Genomic DNA, 25,016 nt, shown 5'->3' with positions numbered 1-25,016 from the left:
TAAAAAGTCTACAAAAAACAAATGCTGGAGAGAGTGTGGGGAAAAGGGAACCCTCATACACTGTTTGTGGAAATATAAATTGGTGGTAGTTACTATAGAGAACACTATAGAATTTCCTTAAAGAACTAAAACTAGAGTTACCATATGATCCAACATTCCCACTCTTGTGTATATATGTGGACACAACTATAATTCAAAATGATACATGCACTCCTATGGTCATAGCAGCACTGTTCACAACAGTCAAGACATGGAAACAAACTAAATGTCTATCAACAGAGGAAGGGATAAATAAGATGTGGTACATATATACAATGGAACACTATTCAGTCATAAAAAACAAGGAAACAATGCCATTTCTAGCAACATGGATGCAACCAGAAATTATCATACTAAGGGAAGTAAGTCAGAAAGACAAATACCATATGATATCACTTTAATGTGGAATCTAAATATGACAGAAACAAATCTACAAAGCAGAAATAGACTCAAAAACACAGAGAACAGATCTGTGGTTGCCAAAAGCAGTGAGGGGGGATAGACTGGGAGTTTTGGGTTTGTTGTTCAGTCACTCAGTCATGTCCATCTCTTTGTGACACCATGGACAGCAGCACGCCAGGCTTCCCTGTCCTTCACCATCTCCTGGAGCTTGCTCAAACTCATACCCATTGAGTTGGTGATGCCATCCAACCATCTTATACTCTGTCATCCCTTTCTCCTCCTGCCTTCAATCTTTCCCAGCATCAGGGTCTTTTCTAATGAGTCAGCTCTTCGCCTCAAGTGGCCAAAATACTGGAGCTTCAGCTTCAGCATCAGTCCTTCCAATGAATATTTAGGGTTGATTTTCTTTAGGATTGACTGGTTTGATCTCCTTGAAGTCCAAGGGATTCTCAAGAGCATTCTCCAACACTACAGTTCAAAAGCATCGATTCTTCAGCACTCAGCCTTCTTTATGGTCCTAACTCTCACATCCACAGATGACTACTAGAAAAATCATAGCTTTGACTAGACAGACCTTTGTCGGCAAAGTAATGTCTCTGCTTTTTAATACTAGGCTGTCTAGGTTTGTCATAGCTTTTCTTTGAAGAACCAAGCATCTTTTAACTTCATGGCTGCAGCCACCATCTGCAGTGATTTTGGGGCCCAAGAAAATAAAGTCTCTCACTGTTTCCGTATCTATTTGCCATGAAGTAATGGGACCAGATGCCATGATCTTCATTTTTTGAATGTTTACTTTTAAGCTAGATTTTTCACTCTCCTCTTTCACCATCATCAAGAGGTTCTTTACTTCCTCTTTGCTTTCTGCCATAAGAGTGGTGTCATCTGCATATCTGAGGTTATTGACATTTCCCCCGGCAATCTTGGGTTTTGTAGATGCAAAAATTACATATAGAATGGATGGACAACAAGGTCCTATTGTATAGCACAGGAAATTATATTCAATGTCCTGGGATAAATCATAATGAAAAAGAATACACACACACACACACACACATACATACATATATATGAGTCACTTTGTTGTATAACAGAAATTATAAATTAAGTATAATTCAATTAAAAAAATGAAACAAAAAAAGATTTTTAAAGATATTTTATGCAAACAAAAAGGATAAGAAAGCAGGGGTGGCAAAATACTCATGTCAGACAAAACAGACTTTTTAACAAGGGCCATAAAGAAAGACACTATAAAATGATAAAAGAATCAATACAAGAAGATACTGTGGCCACCTCATGCGACGAGTTGACTCACTGGAAAAGACTCTGATGCTGGGAAGGATTGGGGGCGGGAGGAGACGGGGACGACAGAGAATGAGATGGCTGGATGGCATCATCGACTCGATGGACATGAGCTTGAGTGAACTCCGGGAGTTGGTGATGGACAGGGAGGCCTGGCGTGCTATGATTCATGGTGTCGCAAAGAGTCGGACACGACTGAGCGACTGAACTGAACTGAACTGAATAAGAAGATACTCCACCCATTAACAAACTAATATACGTACCCAACATCACACCTAAATATACAAATACCAACAAAGGGAAAAACTGAAGGAATACATTATTTACCATCATGATGATTAGCAGCCAGATATTTTGATAATTTCATTACCTAAAACTTATCTTTCAAAATAATTTCCATGGAACACGAGTTTGAATACACATCCACAGCATGCAAAAAGGGAACCCATATGTAACTATGCTAATTTGAAGTGGCATCTGTAGGCAGATTCAAGTTTAAGGTTGTATTTCAAGGCTTGACACTTTGAAAGCCGTGAAAGACAGAACTGAAAAGTTTCATATTTACTTAATCATGCTTTTTATTCCTTTCTCTTATTCAATATTTAGTATGTAAATTCTTTAAGTCCAATAAATCAAAGTACTTTTGACTCAGTGCCTTTAACCTCTGCTTGACTACCCCTTGTGACCTCACAATTAGTCTCTGGATATTAAAATGCATACACACGGTGAAGACTGTGATTTCAAAGTATTTTATGTCATAAGTTGCTCTACCAAATGGCAGCAGAATTAAAAACCACTCCAGGAATGATCTAGGGTAATTAAAAATTTATGCTTTAAAATGTCTGCACCAATTAACAGAAATATTTATTAGGTGCATGGTAATTCTCAAGTGAAGTCTCAAATCCAAAGTTTGATGAGTGTCACTATCCTGAAGGTTAATAACTGTATCATCTTTATAACGAATAATGAAACCTAGCTTCTTGACTTATTACTACATTTTAAAATCAATAATTGCAACATATAAAATTATTCTGTAACATGTTCAAGTTGTTGCTGCTGTTTAATCGGCTAAGTAGAGTCCAACTCTTTTGCAACCCTATGGACTATAGCCCACCAGGCTCCTCTGTCCATAGGATTTCCCAGGCAAGAATACTGGAGTGGGTTGCCATTTCCTTCTCCAGGGGATCTTCCTGACCCAAGGGTTGCACCTGCCTCTCCTGCGTTAGCTGGAGAAGGCAATGGCAACCCACTTCAGTACTCTTGCCTGGAAAATCCCACGGACAGAGGAGTCTGGTAGGCTGCAGTCCATGGGGTTGTAAAGAGTTGGACACGACTGAGTGACTTCATTTGCATTTTTCACTTTCATGCATTGGAGAAGGAAATGGCAACCCACTCCAGTGTTCTTGCCTGGAGAATCCCAGGGACAGAGGAGCCTGGTAGGCTGCCGTCTCTGGGGTCGCACAGAGTCGGACATGACTGAAGTGACTTAGCAGCAGCAGCAGCAGCTCCTACATTAACAGGTGAATTCTTTACCACTGTGGCATCAGGGAAGCCAAGATACTCAAGTTATTGACATCTAAAATGTTAAATCTCTTCTTTTAATTCCCAGTCTTTAATCATTTCTCCTTTTCTGATTACCTGACAAAGAAATTCATTTCAAACAGTTTTCCAAACATGCTATTCCTCATAAATATGCCATTTGATCACACAAGTAGTGTTTACTTTAACGATATACTAGAATTCCTATATTTTTATTTTTATTTTTCATGCAGTATAATTTTTATTGACAGCATTTTTTTCTCTTAGTTGTTAAACAAAATGTTACATCTTACAATCAACAGATACAGTGAAATACAGTAAGTGTACAATTGTTCATTTTTTTCCCTGTTACCCTGAACACGTTAGCATGTTCTCTTAAAAATAAGGACATTCTCTTATAAAATTGTGGTATTATTATTACAACTCAGGAAATGGATAATAATTCAATAATGTCATCTAATATCCAGTCTATATTCAAATTCTCCAATTGTCCAAAAATGTCTTTTTATAGTTTTCTTTAAATCAGCATTCAATCAAGTTAGAATTCCTATATTTTTAAATAACTTCCATATTGATTTTATATACAGATTGCAAACTCATTTTTGAAAACCAAATTTAAATTCATTTCAAAATAAAACTAATGTGAAATTATATGTTTTAAAAGAATAAAAACTGGTTACCATATTTATAATTTCTGAATGGTGGTGGGAGGCTGGTCCTCAAAGGGATATCTGTAATATAAAGAGTCTTTTTATTATAAAATACTCAAATAGTCATAGTATTAAGAGAATTGGCATTTTATTATACAAAAGCATCTACATACACTTGAAATATATAGTAAGTATGTGTGAAACATTATTATATAGTTGATGTTCATTTAGCACATGAATCTGAGAATCCCTTGGGGTCAGTAGTAGAAACCAATGATCTAGAACAATCTATCACTCTTACCAAAATTCATATAACCTATAATGTAACTACTATAACTCAGCAAAGAAACAGTAAAATTTTCTTAAAACAATGTTTTCAAACACTAGTATTAGTTTTAATTAATAATTAATTAAACTACAACCCTTACAGAGGGAAATTAAGTAACATATATCTAAATTACATACGCATATACCCTTTGACCTAACAATTCCACTTGGAGAATTTGCCATAGAAATATAGTTTGCACACTCGTGTGTGTGTGTGTGTGTGTGTGTGTGTGAAATGACTTAAACAAAGGTACTAACAGTAGCACTGTTTGCAACAGCAAATGCCCGTGAAAATGCAAGGGTCTTTCAATGAGGGGACTTCCTAAATAAACTATAATATGTCCAAACAATTAAACATATTTTTCACCAACCAGTAAAACAACCAAAAAAGGAGAAGGAAGCTCTTTACTAACATGATAAGGTGTTCAAGATATGTCAAGAGTAAAGAAGGCAGATTTTCCTGGTGGTCCAAGTGGTTAAGAATCTGCCTGCCAGTGCGGAGAATACGGGTTCAGTCCCTGGTCCAGAAGATCCCACATGCCACAGAGCAACCAAGCCTGTGAGCCACAACTACTGAACCCACGCTCTAGAGCCTGGGGCTCCTTAACAAGAGAAGCCACCACAACGGAAGTCTGTGCACAGCAACTAGAGAGTAGCCCCCATGTGCCGCAACTAGAGAAAGACCGTGCGCAGCAACGAAGACCTAATGCAGACAAAAATTAAATAAATAAATAATTTTTTTAAAGAGCGAAGGAGGCATAAGGCAGAGCATTATTTTTAGTATGCTACCTTTTGAATAAAAGAGAGGAAAAACAAGGATATGTATTTGCTTTTGTTTATACTTCCATGGGAGAGAGCATGATGCACTGGTCAGATAAAGAACAGAAATGGGAAGGAGACTTTTCACTGTATTCCTTTTTACATATTCATCTTAAAAACCAAAGGAATGTGTTACCAAAGAAAACTTTTTTAAAAACCTACACATCTGAATTAGGAAAAGTGTTCAAGTACATTTAACGTTTTAAAGGTCAGTGAAAGTAAAAAAGTGTTAGTTGCTAAGTTATATCCAACTCTTTTGCAACCCCATGGACTGTAGCCTACCAAGCTGCTCTGTCCATGGAATTCTCCAGGCAAGAATACTGGAGTGAGTGGCCATTCCCTTCTCCAGGGTATCTTCCTGACCCAGGGATTAAACCCACATCTCTTGCATTGCAGGCAGATTCTCTCCCACTGAGTCACCACAAAAGCCTAAATTTTAAAGGTCAAATAAATAACAAAATTATAATTTATTCATTTATGTTACAAGCATTTAAAGTACCCACTACCAAGTATTCCAGGGACAGGGAAAATAAGAAGTTACTGAGACAAGTCCCCACTCTTGAGAGGGCACGCTCCTTATGAATCCTCTAACAAAGGTGTATTCACAGCTAGGGCTATGATCTCACCTGCCACATGCTAGAATCACCCAGCCCCACAACCATAGATCAGACTCACAGCCGGCCAGTCCCAGGCATATTTAAACTCAAAATGAAAATCTGCTGAGATGATTCTTAGACAAACACAATCACAGGAGGCCAACCAGATGACAGGACTGAGTGAGGCTGGGCAAACAGGAGGGCCAGGAGGTAAGAGCAAGCATCCCATTAAAGGAGCTGCAGTCCCTTCATTCTAATTGGTCACCTAAAGATTTTTTTTTTCACTTTTTTTTTTTTTATTGGAGGCTAATCACTGGAAAAGACTCTGATGCTGGGAAGGATTGGGGGCGGGAGGAGAAGGGGACGACAGAGAATGAGATGGCTGGATGGCATCACCGACTTGATGGACATGAGTTTGAATGAACTCCGGGAGTTGGTGATGGACAGGGAGGCCTGGTGTGCTGTGATTCATGGGGTCGCAAAGAGTCGGACACGAATGAGTGACTGAACTGAACTGAACTGAATTACTTTACATTAATATATTGGTTGTTTTTGCCATACATTGACACGAATCCGCCCCGGGTGTACATGTGTTCCCCTTCTTGAACCCCCCTCCCACCTCCCTTCTCCCCATATCCTCCTTCCAGGTCAGCCCCGTGCACCAGCCCCAAGCATCCTGTATCATCCGTCAAACCTGGACTGGTGAGGTGGATGAAATTGGAGCCTATTATACAGAGTGAAGTAAGCCAGAAAGAAAAACATCAATACAGTATACTAATGCATATATATGGAATTTAGAAAGATGGTAACCTTAACCCTGTATACGAGACAGCAAAAGAGACATAGGTGTATAGAACAATCTTTGGGACTCTGTGGGAGAGGGTGAAGGTGGGATGATTTGGAAGAATGGCATTGAAGCATGTATATTATCATATGTGAAATGAATCACCTAAAGATTTAAATGGAAACACTAAGTCTGCAGTGGGAGGTTAGGTGAATTGTATTGACTTTTAAAACACTGTAGGCAGGGACCTCCCTGGTGATCCAGTGGTTAAGAATTCGCCCTCCAACGCAAGGGACACAGGTTCAATTCCTGATTGGGGAACTAAGATCCCCACATTGGTGGTGGTTTAGTCCCTCAGTCATATCCTACTCTTGCGACCCCATGGACTGTATCCCGCCAGGCTCCTCTGTCTATGGGATTTCCCAGGCAAGATATGTCACAGGGCAACAAGCCCATGTGCCACAATGAAGATCCCATGTGCAGCAACCAAGACCCTATGCAGCCAAAAAAAAAAAAAAGTGCTGTAGGCCAAAGGAAACCTGTCTGTGGAGTCCACATTCTCCTGTCCAACTCCATCTGAAACCTCTGTTTTAGCCTTAGCAGAGCACAGAACTTCATCTTTCGTTTCTCACTTTTGAATTATACGCCAAAGAAGTGTTGACTAAGTATCAGAAAGAAGAATTAAATCTGTTTAATTTATTGCCATTTGTATTTCCTAAACTAGACAGCAAAAATTCCTGAAGAAAGGACTAAGGTACAGAATAAACAGTGCCATGAAACTATTCTCATTTAGAGATGTCTAGGACTGGAAAAGGTCAGTCTTCATCCCAATCCCAAAGAAAGGCAATGCCAAAGAATGCTCAAACTACCGCACAATTGCACTCATCTCATACGCTAGTAAAGTCATGCTCAAAATTCTCCAAGCCAGGCTTCAGCAATATGTGAACCGTGAACTCCAGATGTTCAAGCAGGTTTTAGAAAAGGCAGAGGCACCAGAGATCAAATTGCCAACATCCGCTGGATCACGGAGAAAGCAAGAGAGTTCCAGAAAAACATCTATTTCTGCTTAATTGACTATGTCAAAGCCTTTGACTGTGTGGATCACAATCAACTGTGGAAAATTCTTCAAGAGATGGGAATACCAGACCACCTGACCTGCCTCTTGAGAAACCTGTATGCAGGTCATGAAGCAACAGTTAGAACTGGACATGGAAGAATAGACTGGTTCCAAATAGGAAAAGGAGTACATCAAGGTTGTATATTGTCACCCTGTTTATTTAACTTATGTGCAGAGTACATCATGAGGAATGCTGGGCTGGAAGAAGCACAAGCTGGAATCAAGATTGCTGGGAGAAATATCAATAACCTCAGATATGCAGATGACACTACCCTTATGGCAGAAAGTGAAGAGGAACTCAAAAGCCTCTTGATGAAAGTGAAAGAGAAGAGTGAAAAGGTTGGCTTGAAGCTCAACATTCAGAAAACGAAGATCATGGCATCTGGTCCCATCACTTCATGGGAAATAGATGGGGAAACTGTGGAAACAGTGTCAGACTTTATTTTTTTGGGCTCCAAAATCACTGCAGATGCTGACTGCAGCCAGGAAATTAAAAGACGCTTACTCCTTGGAAGGGAAGTTATGACCAACCTAGATAGCATATTAAAAAGCAGAGACATTACTTTGCCAACCAAGGTCCGTCTAGTCAAGGCTATGGTTTTTCCAGTGGTCATATATGGAGGTGAGTTGGACTGTGAAGAAAGCTGAGCACCAAAGAATTGATGCTTTTGAACTGTGGTGCTGGAGAAGACTCTTGAGAGTCCCTTGGACCTCAAGGAGATCCAACCAGTCCTTTCTGAAGGAGATCAATCCTGGGTGTTCATTGGAAGGACTGATGCTAAAGCTGAAACTCCAATCCTTTGGCCACCTCATGCGTTGAGCTGACTCACTGGAAAAGACTCTGATGCTGGGAGGGATTGGGGGCGGGAGGAAATGCAGATGACGGAGAATGAGATGGCTGGATGGTATCACCGACTCTATGGACATGAGTTTGAGTGAACTCCGGGAGTTGGTGATGGACAGGGAGGCCTGGCGTGCTGTGACTCATGGGGTCGCAAAGAGTCGGACACGACTGAGCGACTGAACTGAACTGAACAGTCAAGACACCAAATCACCTCCTTAGACCTCAGAAGTCTAGGCTTCTGAGAGAAGAGAGTATGACAGATGAAAGGAGCCCTTTTTATCTTCTATCTGTGGATCTCAGCTCAGCTGTCACTTCCACAAAGAGGCCTTCCTGGACAGCCCTACTAAAAGAGGGGTGTCCTCTCATATTCCTCCATTCATAACATTTTTTACAATTAGAGCTTTGTTTACTTAGTTTGGTCTCTCTTCTCTACTAGTTCATAAATGCCTAGAGATTAAGACACAATGGCCTGACTTCCCAAAACCTAAGACAGTGCCTGGCACATTATATGTTAATAAATACTGGTTCCAATGAGGGCGGGGAAATACAGCCTACTTCCTTCATCATGTTGCCAAAATCTAACAGAGTACTTGGCACATGGCAGGTGCTCAAAAATAGACATGAGTAAAAATGCATCATTTAATCCCTTTAATCAGCAGGTTAGAGCACTGAAGTCCCAAGAAGGCATTCAATCAGCCCAAAGCGTCAAGAGCCAGGACTAGAATCCAGCCCTCCCAACTTCCATCTGCCACACTAAGAAGGGTAGGACTAAAGCTGGTATCTTCTGTGATGGCAAAAGAAAAGAAAAATTAGATGTTAAACACATTCTGGTGAGAATAAATTTACATATAAAAATTCTCGAAGGGGAAGAGAAAAAGAACAAACACTTCCTTATGAAAAAGGTTGTTTCCCATTTTGTACCACTATGAATACGGCCATGAGTATTCATATGTAGACAAACACTTTCATTACACCTACAAGTGGAATGGCTGGGTTGTATGGTAAGTTCGTATGTTTAACTTGTCAAGAATTTGCTGAATCTTCTTCCAAAATGGTAGCTTTATTAACGCTCCCATTAGCAACATATAAGAAGCTCCAGTCCTTTCACATCCTACCCAAAAACTTGGTTTTTAACTTCCAAAGCTTTCTTTTTTAGTCATGTTAGTGGGTGTGTTATGCTCTCATTGTGGTTTTAACTTCCATTTCACTAAAGACTGATGATGATATCACTGAACGTGCTTATTCGTCGTCCATACATTTTCTTTGATGAAGTGCATATTCAAATATTTTGCCCATTTTTTTAATTGGGTTATATACCATATAAATGAGTGGTAAGAGTTTGGTTTCTTTCTTCAGTTACTATTATTCTAGACACAAATTTCTTGATGGATATATGTTTTACAAGTATTTTCTCCAATATCTGTGGTTTGCCTCTTTATTTTCTTAACAGTGCATTTTAAAAAGCAAAAGTTTTTAATTTTGATGAACCCTAGCTAGATTTTTTTTTTTGGCTCATTGTACTTTAAGAAATTTTGCCAAAATCAGTCTTTAAGATTTTCTCTTATGTTTTCTTTCAGTTTTTATAGTTTCAGAATTTAAATTCAGGCCTTGACCAATCTCAAATCATTTTTTGTGTATGGCAAAAGGTGAAATTCAAGTTCATTTATTTGCATATGAATATCCAATTGTTTCAGCTCCTTTATAGAAAGATGACCTCTTCCCCCTAAAATGCTGTGATCAAAAACCAATTAAACATATATGTGTAGGACTATTTCTGGACTATTTTTCATCGATATACATGTCATCTGTATATCAATACCACTGAATCCTGCCTGATACAGCTTTATAGTAGTAAATCATGAAATCAGATAGTGTAACTCTTCCAACTTCTTTTTGTGATTTATTTATATCATTATTTATTTATATATTATGTCTTTTTTACTTTCCTTATAATTTTTGAACACATTAGAATAACTTATTCATAAACTTTAGAATCAGTAGACATTATCTGAAGGAAAAAAGAAAGCCTGCTGAGATTCTGATTGGGATTGGAATCTATACATTATTTTGAGGAGTCATGATGTCTTAACCATATCGAGTTTTCTAATCTATGAACACAGTATATCTCCATTTATCTAGGTCTTTTTAAACTTCTCTGTGATGTTTTAGAGTTTTCAGTGCAAAAGTCTTACAACTCTTATTGAATATACCCTATTTCAATTTTTTGGATGCTATTATTCTTTTTTAGTTTCCAACTATATATTGCATAATTAGTTTTTATATATCCATTTATATCCTACAACCTTGCTTAAAGCTCAAGTTACTAGTTCCAGTAGTGTTTTTATAAACTCCATAGGATTTTCAACAAAGATAATCAACTCACCAGTGAATAATGACAATTTTACTTCTTTCTTTCTAAATTGGATGCCATTTATTTCTCTATCTTGTCTTACTGAACTGGCTAGAACTTCCAGCACAGTGTTTAATAAAAGCGATTTCTAAGAAAACACCCTGCCTAGTTCCTTATATTAGGAGGAAAGTCCTCAGTCTTTCACCATTAAATATAATGTAGGGTATCATTTTTTTCACAAATATCCTTAATCAGGTAGAGAAAGTTCCCTTCTATTCCGACTTTACTGAAAAAGTTTCTAACAGAAGTGGATGCTGTGGAAGCATATACACTACCATATGTAAAACAGACAGCAAATGGAAATTTGCTGTACTACTCAGGGACTCAAACCAGGGCTCCATAACAACCTAGAAGGGTGGGAAAGGGTGGGAGGTGGGAGGGAGGCTCTAGAGGAAGGGGACATAAGCACGCCTATGGCTGACTGATGTTGATGTTTGGCAGAAATCAAAGATTTCTTTCCTAGTACCATCAACCTCCCTTCCCAGAAGTAACCACTAACTATCCTTAAGTTAACATTACTTTCTTCATTGCTGTATTTTCACTCTGTTAAGTCATAGCTACAGAAGATAAAGTGTTATTTTGTGTTTTAAATTTATGGAGTTAAATATTTAAACTAAGGAATCTATAGTACATACAAACAAGAGAGTATTACCCTAACACTGTATTGAAGGAATGGTCCCTTTGTGATAAGGGGATAATGTGCTATGATTTTGCTACTACAAAATTATCCTGTTTCTTTCTAAATAGGAGGGGCACCAGGGGAATACCTCTTTACAGAAAAAAATGCTAGATAATAAACATAGAAGGAGTCACAGAGTTAGAAAAAAATCCCAGTTACTGCAACTACCAGAGATTTGGGTAAAGATCATCAATAGATACTAAAACCGGGACTTGCCTGGCAGTCCTATGGTTAAAATTCCAGGCTTCCAATACAGGGGGCACAAGTTCAATCTCTGGTTGAGGAACTGTTTTGGCGTGGCCAAAAAATTTAAAAACGAATTTAAAAACAAAATAGATACTAAAACTATTGGAAACAACATACACATATGGTCTCAACTATTTATTAGTTGGAAAGATACCTTTACAACAGAGAAATCTAGTAGACAGCTTCTTAACCAAATGGCTTAAACATCTATCACGAGAGCTGCCAGGTTGGTGAACACATGGTGATACCAGGTAGAATGGTGCACTCCAGGAGGGCATGGAAGCTCCATCCCCTTGCCCCGTGCTTTGTCCTATGCATATTTTCCATCTGGCCATTCCTCAGCTTAATCCTTCCCTAATAAACGGCTGACCCAGTAAGTTCACAAATACTACCAATAACCAAGTGCTTCCTGATATGATGCAATGAGGAGGAATTACCAACATTCAGTTCAGTTCAGTCGCTCAGCCGTGACTGACTCTTTGAGACCCCATGAATCACAGCACACCAGGCCTCCCTGTCCATCACCAACTCCCAGAGTGCACTCAAACTCATGTCCATCGAGTCAGTGATGCCATCCAGCCATCTCATTCTCTGTCGTCCCCTTCTCCTCCCGCCCCCAATCCTTCCCAACAGTGATCAGCAAACTATTTCTGTAAAGATCAGTAAACAAAATTTAGTTTTTGTGAGCCACATGTGAGTTTTTTTCTGTCACAACTATGTAAGTGCCATTGAAACACAAAATCAGTACATATAATATGTAAATAAATGGGTGTGGCTGTGTTTCAATAAACTTTATAAAACCAGGGGGAAGGTCAGACTGATCCATAGCTCGTGATTTGTCAACCTGCAACCTACATGGTAATCATGTCAAAAATGTCTAATCTGAATCTAATCATACGAAAACAATCGGACAAATTCAAATTATGGGGCATTCTATAAAAACTCAGATTTGGATTTTTCTCAAAAAAAAAATCAATAAAATGACAGATAATGGCTGGATGGCATCACCGACTCGATGGACATGAGTTTGAGTGAACTCCGGGAGTTGGTGCTGGACAGGGAGGCCTGGCGTGCTGTGATTCATGGGGTCGCGGAGAGTCGGACACGACTGAGCGACTGAACTGAACTGAACTGAACTGAACTGAAGGTGAGGCCTGTTCCAGATTAAAGGAGGTTAAGAAGATAGGACTTGCCATGAAAACATACAGAAGATCCTTAAATGCACATTTCTAAGTGAAAGAAGCCAGTCTAAAAAGACTACATACTGTATAATTCCGAGTACATGATATTCTGGAAAAAGCAAAACTAGAGACAATAAAAAGATCAGTGGATGCCAGGGGCTTGCAAAAAGAATGAATAGATGAAGCATGGGGGATTTTTAGGACAATTAAACTATTCTGTATGATACTATAATGGTGGCTACATGACGTTATTCATTTATCAAAACCCATAGAACTTTACAGCACAAAGAGAGAACTTTAATGTATGCAAAACAAAACAACTACAAAAAAATAAAACCAGGACAGAGGGTCCCAGGAAAGAACACAGAGGGTGAGAAGAGAATATAAATTTATTGCAAATATATGAAACAATTTTACTGAAGTGGGAAAAAAAAGGTGCTGATTTAAATAACTCTGGCAATGAACAGATTTTGTAAGACTGTCAGCAGAAATATCAATAACCTCAGATATGCAGATGACACCACCCTTATGGCAGAAAGTGAAGAAGAACTAAAAAGCCTCTTGATGAAAGTGAAAGAAGAGAGTGAAAAAGTTGGCTTGAAGCTCAACATTCAGAAAACTAAGATCATGGCATCTGGTCCCATCACTTCATGGGAAATAGATGGGGAAACAGTGGAAACAGTGTCAGAGTTTTATTTTGGGGGGCTCCAAAATCACTGCGGATGCTGATTACAGCCATGAAATTAAAAGATGCTTACTCCTTGGAAGGAAAGTTATGACCAACCTAGACAGCATATTAAAAAGCAGAGACATTACTTTGCCAACCAAGGTCCGTTTAGTCAAGGCTATGGTTTTTCCACTGTTCATGTATGGATGTGAGAGTTGGACTGTGAAGAAAGCTGAGAACCGAAGAATTGATACTTTTGAACTGTGGTGTTGGAGAAGACTCTTGAGAGTCCCTTGGACTGCAGGGAGATCCAACCAGTCCATTCTAAAGGAGATCAGTCCTGGGTGTTCATTGGAAGGACTGATGCTAAAGCTGAAGCTCCAATACTTTGGCCACCTGATGCAAAGAGCTGACTCACTGGAAAAGACTCTGAAGCAGGGAGGGATTGGGGGCAGGAGGAGAAGGGGACGGCAGAGAATGAGATGGCTGGATGGCATCACCGACTCGTTGGACATGAGTCTGAGTGAACTCCGGGAGTTGGTGATGGACAGGGAGGCCTGGCATGCTGTGATTCATGGGGTCGCAAAGAGTCAGACAAGACTGAGTGACTGAACTGAACTGAAGGTAAAAGGAAATCACAAAAGCACTGTATTCTAGTTAATATCAAGTTGTTCCCACAGAGTACCAAATAACAACTCTAATACAGCTATACCTGTATGTTAAGTTTAAGTTAAGTTGCTCAGTCGTGTCCGACTCTTTGCAACCCCATGGACTGTAGCTGCCAGGCTCCTCAGTCCATGGAATTTTCCAGGCAAGGATACTGGAATGCGTTGCCATTTCCTTCTCCAGGGAAAGTGAAAGTTGCTCAGTTGTGTCTGACTCTTTGCACCCCCATGAAGTATAGTCCATGGAATTCTCTGGACCAGAATACTGGAGGGGGTAGCCTTTCCCTTCTTCAGGGGATCTTCCCAACCCAGGGATCAAACCCAGGTCTCCCACATCGCAGGCAGATTCTTTACCAGCTAAGCCACAAGGGAAGCCCAAAAATACTAGAGTGGGTAACCTATCCCTTCTCTAGGGGATCTTCCCAACCCAGGAATTGAACCAGGGTCTCCTGCATTGCAGGCAGATTCTTTACCAACTGAGCTATCAGGGAAGCCCATACCTGTATACTGGAATTAAACAGGTAGGTAAATGGATGGCAGATGATGGGAGCCAGGTTTCTCACAGTTGGAGTGAGGATGTACATATAAGCAAACAGAGAAGGCTGAAATGATCCATGTGATAATGGATTAGAGTTGAAAGCATCAGTAAGAACTCACATTTAACATACAGATTCAGACGGTAAATATGAAAATATTTATACGTATGTGTAAATACACAGGTTGACATATTTCCTTGCTCTGTCAAGAAAGCCTAAGAAATGAAAGTAGTGAAGAGCATACCTAGCACCGAGATTTTGGTCTAAAACAATTCTCCAATAAAAGCAACCAAGGCTCCTGGAGAAATGGCTGATTCTAGGACTGGCACGGGAAATATACAAAATTAGGCTGGACCATCTTAAAAACCACACACAGATGGCATACGTCAAAGAGGCACAGAGACAACTGAAAGTTTTCAGCGACCAAATCTGTAACAATCTGAGCAACAAATATCTCCCATGCAAAAGAATTCCAAATAAATTATGTAGATATCCACACTAAAGGAAGGGAACATAATTCTCCGCTCCTTAACTGTGTGCTGTGCATAGTGACCTCCTTCCAGAGTACCTTATGAACAGGGAGATAACAGAGTAACCTGACAGTGGAGAAACCTGTACTACTTTAGTCAAGTGGTCAAAGTCAACATCAACAACCATAAATCATTTAGAAAATATGTACCCTTGATACGTTGTGATGTGATAAGAGTGACACTATCTGTGTGATCTTCCTCTCAAAAACCCATAACTCCAGTCTAATCATGAGAAAAATCATCAGGCACATTCCAATAGAGGGATATCCTACAATAAGCTTGATCAGTACTCCCCAAAACTGTCGAAGTCCTCAAACAAGGAAAATCTGAGAAACTGCCACAGTTCACAGAGCCTAGAGAGACATGACAACTAAATGTAATGTAGTATCCTGGCTGGGATCCTGGAGCAGAAAAAGGACATCAGTAAAAACAAAGGAAACCTGAATCAACTATGGACTGTAGTTAACAATGCATCAATATTGGTTCATTAACTGCAACAAATGCAGCATACTAATATGTTAATAATAGGGGAAACTGTGGAGGGGAGAATTAAATATAAACAAATAAATAAACATTAAAAAGATGAGGAAAATCTTTCTAACTATTCTAGTAGTCACCCAACAGAACAGACTGCTCTACAAAGTAACAATTCACCAGGAGTAACAGGGTATAAAGAATTGAGTTATGAATTGGAAGTCTGGATAAAATCTCCACAGCTTTTATTTAATAGATGAAATGATTTTACATTCAGAACCCAAATCTAAAGTATTGCAAAGTATTAAAATGCCAGATCAACAAATAATTAAAATGTCATATAGTCTAGATAATTGGTTTGTATACTATTCTGAAAATTTGTCATCTTATATATCATTATATTTACACTTATTTATAAATGCTAGTTTATATCCACTACACTTATTTGTTATATTTACACAACTTTAGATTTTAATGGCATGGTATAGTGGTTCAATAATTCTCAAGGCAGAATGGATCAAATTTAACCAAAGTTTCTTGGTTGAGGGAGAAACAGACAATTATGGGAAGAGACCATGTTAAGCTATGGATGGCAAAAGTGATTTATCAAAAGGACACCTGGAAAGGCAAGAACGTATCTAAAATAACCCCAAAAAGCCGTTCACCACAATGAACATTCGGTTTGTATACAAGATTCTCTATGCCGTAATGTCAAGCATCCTTCCAGCTTTCAGTGTTCAAAACATTTAAGCAAGGCCAACAGGCACATGAAAAGATGATCAACATCGCTAATTATTCAGATCAGATCAGATCAGTCGCTCAGTCGTGTCCGACTCTCCGCGACCCCATGAATCACAGCACGCCAGGCCTCCCTGTCCATCACCAACTCCCGGAGTACACTCAAACTCATGTCCACAGAGTCGGTGATGCCATCCAACCATCTCATTCTCTGTCGTCCCCTTCTCCTCCCGCCCCCAACCTTTCCCAGCATCAGACTCTTTTCCAGTGAGTCAACTCGTCGCATGAGGTGGCCAAAGTATTGCAGTTTCAGCTTTAGCATCAGTCCCTCCAAAGAACATCCAGGATTGATCTCCTTCAGAATGGACTGGTTGGATCTCCTTGCAGTATAAGGGACTCTCAAGAGTCTTCTCCAACACCACAGTTCAAAAGCATCAATTCTTCGGCGATCAGCTTTCTTCACAGTCCAACTCTCACATCCATACATGACCACGGGAAAAACCATTGCCTTGACTAGACGGACCTTGGTTGGCAAAGTAATGTCTCTGCTTTTTAATATACTATCAAGGTTGGTCATAACTTTCCTTCCAAGGAGCAAGCGTCTTTTAATTTCATGGCTGCAATCAGCATCTGCAGTGATTTTGGAGCCCAAAAAAATAAAGTCTGACACTGTTTCCACTGTTTTTCCATCTATTTCCCATGAAGTGATGGGACCAGATGCCATGATCTTTGTTTTCTGAATGTTGAGCTTCAAGCCAACCTTTTCACTCTCTTCTTTCACTTTCATCAAGAGGCTTTTGAGTTCCTCTTCACTTTCTGCCATAAGGGTAGTGTCATCTGCATATCTGAGGTTATTGATATTTCTCCCAGCAATCTTGATTCCAGCTTGTGCTTCTTCCAGCCCAGCGTTCCTCATGATGTACTCTGCATATAAGTTAAATAAGCAAGGTGACAATATACAGCCTTGACGTACACCTTTTCCTATTTGGAACCAGATTAGATAAACGCAAATCAAAACTATAATGAGATCAGACCAGACCTCAGACCAGTCAGAATGGCCACCCTTAAAGTCTGCAAATAGGCGACTCCCCTAGTGTCCAGTGGTCAAGACTCTGTGTGCCCAGTACAGGCCTGGCTTCAATCCCTGGTTAGGGAACTAGATCTCACATGCCCAGAGACTAAGACCTGGTGCAGCCAAATAAATATGTAAATGAAAATATTTTTTAAAAGTCTACAAATAATAAATGCTGGAGAGTGTGTGGAGAAAACAGGACCCTCCTACACTGTTGGTGGGAATATAAATTGGTGCAGTCACTATGGAGAGCAGGATGGAAGCTCCTTAAAAAATAAAGCTAGAGTTACCATATGATCTGGGAATCCCACTCCTGGGCACATATCCAAAAAAGACAAAAATTCTTAATTGAAATGTTCACAGCAGCACTATTTACAAAACCAAGACATGGAAGCAACCTAAATGTCCAACATCAGAGGAATGGATAAAGAAGATGTGGCATAGACATACAATGGAATATTACTCAGCAATATAAAAGAACAAAGTAGTGCCATTTGCAACAACAGGGATGAACCTAGATATTATCATACTAAATCAAGTTAAGTCAGACGCAGAAAGTCAAAGATTATATGACATCACTTATCTGTGGAATCTAAAATAATAATACAAATGTACTTTTTTACAAGACAAAAATAGACTCACAGACATAGAAAATAAAATTATGGTTATCAAAGGTAAAGGGTGGGAAGGGTAAATTAGAAATTTAACAGATACACACTACTATGTATAAAATTTAAACAACAAGGACTACTGCATATCACAGGGAACTAACTATATTCAATATAATAACCTATAACGGAAAAGAATCTGAAAAAGAATATGTATGTGTGTGAATCTGTTTGTTATATACCTGAACCACGGTAAATCAACTATACTTCAACTAAAAATAAAACGGTAGAGCATGATAAACTAAATTCAAAGTCTCTTTTGACTCTAAGCAAATCCATTTATTTCAGAGACTCTATTTAAGCGAGCAAGGCAATAGAGAAGAAAGAGGCAACTAAGCATACTGTTTAGGAGTAGATGGTTGTATAGCTAAACTGCAAGGGTTGGACTGCAGCTTTGCCTTGTTTTTGCCATGTAATCTCAGGCAAGCTTCTCAACTCCCTCTGTTCTTTAGTTTCTTCATCTGCAAAATTGAGGTAGTAACATTTCCTAATTTAGAAGGATGCTGTGAGGATGAAATGAGAAAATCTACGTAAAGCTCTTAGAACAAATTAGTTCAAAAATTCCTCAGTAATAAGCTGTTTGGTCTTTGTTATGTACACAATTCATAAAAGGCAAATTCACTAACTTTGCAGAGTTCCATTGTACCTCAAATTAGAGGACAAAGATAGGTACAGAGCACATAGCTCAAAAAGGCCTGAGGCCCAAAGTTTATCTTTTAATCAGTGGAACACATTTCCCACATGCACAATATTAATAGAAACAAGTAACAGGTGAAAGATGTGAGTAGGCTGTGCTGAGCATTTGCAGTGATCCACACCACTGCTCTAATGGGGAGCAATTCTGCAGTACTTCGGAAGGAAAAGAACACAGTGACCCTAAAGAGAATATGTCTTTCCTTGGCACTGGAGCAGCCTGAAGATTACATCTTGTTCTCAAGGGCTTCAGAGAATCTATTCTGCACTGTACCAAGAACACCAGAGCACTTAGTGTACTAAGAAACACTGTAACCCATAGTACACAAAAAGATATTAAAATAAAAAAAGTAGGGATTCGCTTTTCTTTCAAAATCTGAATACATTTTCAGTGATAGCCTTTCAAAAACAGGACACTCTTTAATTGGCAATATCTTAGTACCAACTCTCCATCTCCCCCTAACAAGTAGAGTGACTAGCCTGTCTTCTCTATGAGTTAAAACACCATGCTTTCTTCTTAGGCAAGTAATATTGAGCAGTAAAACCACTCAAATTAGACGAAAAAAAAAAGTAAGGGAGAGGAGTTTAGAAATTTTACAAAGTCAAAAAAAAAAGTAAAGGACAAGAGTTTAGAAATTTTACAAAGTCAATCAGGAAGTAAAATGTCAAGAATTCACTATATTTTTAAAAGTTAACTATGTACACTTACATTGCACACATATAAACCAAGTTTGTGGTTTCCCAATAACATTCTCCAGTAATGGAATCACAGCTCCTCAGACAAATGACTGATCCCAGGGCTGGGGTAGGGAAAGAACAGGACATATCTGGAACATCTTAGATCAAAAAGTAAGGAAGTGCTCAAAGAAGGATGTGGACATGTTAAAAGGACATGAAGCCATGTTCTTTCTTTCTGTAACAAAAGAAAATCCAAGGACATATGTTAGTTCAGACTCTTTAATCTGAATTAACTTTTTCATTCAGGAGTCTTTCATTGTCTTTCATTGGCAATTTTGAATAGTGTCTTTGGCTACCCCCCCACCCGCCCCCTGCCAAAATGAGATGATTAGAGCATCAGAATAAAATAAAAATAAAGAATTCTAATCCTCTGAATAAAGTAAGAATTCTTAAGTCCACAATGATATAAACCAAAGATTAAATAAATGGGGCAGGAATAGGAACGGGGGGTAGGGTAAAAAGCTCTTCCTTACTGTAGAAAAAAAACTAATATATGTAAAAGGAATGATGGAATAAAAAGAATCACCGTTTGCCGAACTTCATAACTGATTCAGGCAAGAATCATCAAACAATGCTAAACTAGTGGATGAAAGATTGGGAAGTAACAGGACATTCACGAAGTCTCAGAATGTATCCCTAACAAGTTACTTTCCAAGTACAATCAAAATTTACAGTAAAGAAACCTGGCAGCTATCACCTTCAGTTCAGTTCAGTTCAGTCACTCAGTCGTGTCCGAATCTTTGCAACCACATAGACTGCAGCACGCCAGGCCTCCCTGTCCATCACCAGCTCCCAGAATTTACTCAAACTCATGTCCACTGAGTCGGTGATGCCACCCAACCATCTCATCCTCTGTCGTTCCCTTCTCCTCCCGCCCTCAATCTTTCCCAGCATCAGGGTCTTTTCAAATGAGTCAGCTATTCGCATCAGGTGGCCAAAGTATCAGAGTTTCAGCTTCAGCACCAGTCCTTCCAATGAATACCCAGGATTGATCTCCTTTAGGATGGACTGGTTGGATCTCCTTGCAGTCCAAGGGACTCTCAAGAGTCTTCTCCAGCACCACAGTTCAAAAGCATCAATTCTTTGGCGATCAGCTTTCTTCACAGTCCAACTCTCACATCCATACATGACCACTGGAAAAACCATAGCCTTGACTAGACGGACCTCTGTTGACAAAGTAATGTCTCTGCTTTTTAATATGCCGTCTAGGTTGGCCATAACTTTGCTTCTAAGGAGTAAGCGTCTTTTAATTTTATGGTAGAAGTCGCCATCTGCAGTGATTTTGGAGCCCCAAAAAATAAAGTCAGCCACTGTTTCCACTGTTTCCCCATCTATTTGCCATGAAGTGATGGGCGTGATCTTAGTTTTCTGAATGTTGAGCTTTAAGTTAACTTTTTCACTCTCCTCTTTCACTTTCATCAAGAAGCTCTTTAATTCTTCACCTTCTGCCATAAGGGTGGTGTCACCTGCATATCTGAGGTTATTGATATTTCTCCCAGCAATCTTAATTCCAGCCTGTGCTTCATCCAGCCCAGCGTTTTTCATGATGTACTCTGCATATAAGTTAAATAAGCAGGGTGACAATATCTAGACTTGCTGCTGCTGCTGCTGCTAAGTAACTTCAGTTGTGTCTGACTCTGTGCAACCCCATAGACGTCAGCCCATCAGGCTCCCCCGTCCCTGGGATTCTCCAGGCAAGAACACTGGAGTGGGTTGCCATTTCCTTCTCCAATGGATGAAAGTGAAAATGAAGTCGCTCAGTCGTCTCCGACACTCAGCCACCCTATGGACTGCACCCTTCCAGGCTCCTCTGTCCATGGGATTTTCCAGGCAAGAGTACTGGAGTGGGGTGCCACTGCCTTCTCCATACAGCCTTGACGTACTCCTTTTCCTATTTGGAACCAGTCTGTTGTTCCATGGCCAGTTCTGTTACTTCCTGACATGCATACAGGTTTCGTAAGAGGCAGGTCAGGTGGTCTTGTATTCCCATCTCTTACAGAATTTTCCACAGTTTATTGTGATCCACACAGTCAAAGGCTTTAGCATAGTCAATAAAGCAGAAACAGATGTTTCTCTGGAACTCTCTTGCTTTTTCAATGATCCAACGGATACTGACAGTTTGGTTCCTCTGCCTTTTCTATATCCAGTTTGAACATTTGGAAGTTCACGGTTCACATATTGCCAAAGCCTGGCTTGGAGAATTTTGAGCATTACTTTGCTAGCATGTGAGACGACTGCAATTGTGCGGTAGTTTCAGCATTCCTTGACATGGCCTTTCTTTGGGACTTGAATAAAAACTGACCTTTTCCAGTCCTGTGGCCACTGCTGAGTTTTCCAAATTTGCTGGCATATTGAGTGCAGCACTTTCACAGCATCATCTTTCAGGATTTGAAATAGCACAAGTGGAATTCCATCACCTCCACTAGCTTTGTTTGTAGTGATGCTTCCTAAGGCCCACTTGACTTCACATTCCAGGATGTCTGGCTCTAGGTGAGTGATCACAGCATCATGATTATCTGGGTCATGAAGATCTTTTTGCACAGTTCTTCTGTGTATTCTTGCCACCTCTTCTTAATATCTTCTGCTTCTGTCAGGTCCATACCCTTTCTATCCTTTACTGAGCCCATCTTTGCATGAAATGTTCCCTTGGTATCTCTAATTTTCTTGAAGAGATCTCTAGTCTTTCCCATTCTATTATTTTCCTCTATTTCTTTGCATTGATCACTGAGGAAGCCTTTATTATCTCTCCTTGCTATTCTTTGGAACTCTGTATTCAAATGGGTATATCTTTCCTTTTCTCCTTTGCTTTTCACTTCACTTCTTTTCACAGCTATCTGTAAGGCCTCCTCAGACAGCCACTTTGCTTTTTTGCATTTCTTTTACTTGGGGATGGTCTTGATCCCTGTCTCCTGTACAATGTCACGAACCTCCATCTATAGTTCATCAGGCACTCTGTCTATCAGATCTAGTCCCTTAAATCTATTTCTTACTTCCACTGTATAATCATAAAGGATTTGATTTAGGTCATACCTGAATTGTCTAGTGGTTTTCCCTACTTTCTTCAATTTCAGTCTGAATTCAGCAATAAGGAGTTCAAGATCTGAGCCACAGTCAGCTCCTGGGCTTGTTTTTGCTGACTGTATAGAGCTTTTCCATCTTTGGCTGTAAAGAATATAATCAATCTGATTTTGCCTTAACCAACTGATTGAAGTCACCATTGTCAGCAGTGTGGCCATTCGACAGTGTGTGTGTCTTGGTGTAAATGCACTGAAAGTCAGCATCATTTCAGTGATTTCTCTGCCAAAAGCATAACCTAAATCTAATAGAGAAAACACTGGAAAAACCCACCAGAGGGAAGCCTTCTACAAAAAAATTGGCCTGTACTATTCAAAATTACCAATGTGACGAAACACAATAAAAGATTCCCAAATGGGTTTATTTATGGGTTTTCTATCTTGTTCCATTGGTCTATATCTCTGTTTTTGTTCCAGGACCATACTGTCCTGACGACCATAGCTTTGTAGTATAATCTGAAGTCAAGAAGGTTGATTCCTCCAGCTCCATTCTTCTTAAAAGTGGTTTGGCTATTCAGGATTTTTTGTGTTTCCATATGAATGGTGAAAGTTTCTGTTCTAGTTCTGTGGAAAATGCCATTGGTATTTGATAGGGATCGCACTGAATCTGTAGATTGCATTTGGTAGTATAGTCATTTTCACAATATTGATTCTTCCTACCTAGGAACATAGAATATCTCTCCATATGTTTATGTCATCTTTGAATTCTTTCATTAGTGTTTTATAATTTTCTATATACAGTTCTTTTGTCTCCTTAGGTAAGTTTATTACTAGATATTTCATTCTTTTTGTTGCAATGGTGAATGGGATTGTTTCCTTAATTTCTCTGATTTTTCATTGTTAGTATATAGAAATGCAAGTGATTTCTGTGTATTGATTTTATATCTTGTAACTTTGCTAAATTCACTGACTAGCTCTAGTATATTTCTGATACTATCTCTAGGGTTTTCTATGTACAATATCATGTCATCTACAAACAATGAGAGCTTTACTTCCTTTCCGATCTGGATTCCTTTTATTTCTTTCTCTTTGATGATTGCTGTAGCTAGGACTTCCAGAACTATGTTGAATAATAATGGTGAAAGTGGACACCCTTGTCTTGTTCCTGATCTTAGGGTGAATGCTTTCAGCTTTTCCCCATTGAGAATAATGTTTGCTATAGGCTTATCATATATGGCCTTTACTATGTTGAGGCAGGGTACTTCAAGGCCCATTTTTTGAAGTGTTTTAATCATAAATAGGTGCTGAATTTTGTCAAAGGTTTTTTCTGCATCTATTGAGATGATCGTATGGTTTTTATCTTTCATTTTGTTAATATGGTGTATCTCATTGATTGATTTGCGTATATTGAAGAATTCTTGCATTCCTGGAATAAACCCAACTTGATCATAGTGTATGAGCTTTTTGCTATATTGCTGAATTCTGTCTGCTAAAATTTTGTTGAGGATTTTTGCATCTGTGTTCATCAGTGATACTGGCCTGTAGTTTTCCTTTTGTGTGTTGTCTTTGTCTGGTTTTGGCATCAGAGTGATGGTGGCCTTATAGAATGAGTAATGGAACAAGACTGAAAGCCCAGAAATAAACACATGCACCTATGGGTACCTTATTTTTGACAAAAGAGGTGAATATACAACGGGGCAAAGACAGCCTCTTCAATAAATGGTGCTGGGAAAACTGGACAGCTGCATGTAAAAGAATGAAATTAGAACACTTCCTAACAACATACACAAAGATAAACTCAAAATGGATTAAAGACCTAAATGTAAGACCAGAAACTATAAAACTCTAAGAGGAAAACATAGGCAGAACACTCGATAACATAAATCAAAGCAAGATCCTCTATGACCCACCTCCTAGAGTAACGGAAATAAAAACAAAAGTAAACAAGATATGCAGATGACACTACCCTTATGGCAGAAAGTGAAGAGGAACTCAAAAGCCTCTTGATGAAAGTGAAAGAGGAGAGTGAAAAGGTTGGCTTGAAGCTCAACATTCAGAAAACAAAGATCATGGCATCTGGTCCCATCACTTCATGGGAAATAGATGGGGAAACAGTGGAAACAGTGTCAGACTTTATTTTTTTGGGCTCCAAAATCACTGCAGATGCTGATTGCAGCCATGAAATTAAAAGACGCTTGCTCCTTGGAAGGAAAGTTATGACCAACCTTGATAGTATATTAAAAAGCAGAGACATTACTTTGCCAACCAAGGTCCGTCTAGTCAAGGCAA

The 25,016-nt window shown here is 39.2% G+C and overlaps 1 protein-coding gene across 10 annotated transcripts in view; it reads right to left on the bottom strand.

Annotated features, from left to right (window-relative positions):
* Positions 1–25,016, bottom strand: part of C2H2orf76 (chromosome 2 C2orf76 homolog) — a 115,853-nt gene that overhangs the window by 23,783 nt on the left and 67,054 nt on the right. For 9 of the 10 annotated variants that reach the window (XM_055397335.2, XM_055397338.2, XM_055397337.2 and 6 more), the window contains one exon: positions 3,960–4,010. The exons of the other annotated variant lie outside the window; for it this stretch is intronic. In XM_055397335.2, coding sequence (XP_055253310.2) covers positions 3,960–4,010 — 51 coding nt within the window. The remainder of the gene's footprint in view (positions 1–3,959; positions 4,011–25,016) is intronic. 10 annotated transcript variants of the gene reach the window in all.

The sequence above is a fragment of the Moschus berezovskii genome, chromosome 2 (assembly GCF_049115385.1).
Source record: "Moschus berezovskii isolate FMDL1 chromosome 2, NW_MosBer_1.0, whole genome shotgun sequence".
NCBI classification, from domain to species: Eukaryota; Metazoa; Chordata; class Mammalia; order Artiodactyla; family Moschidae; genus Moschus; species Moschus berezovskii.
This window is presented reverse-complemented; position numbering and strand designations above follow the sequence as displayed.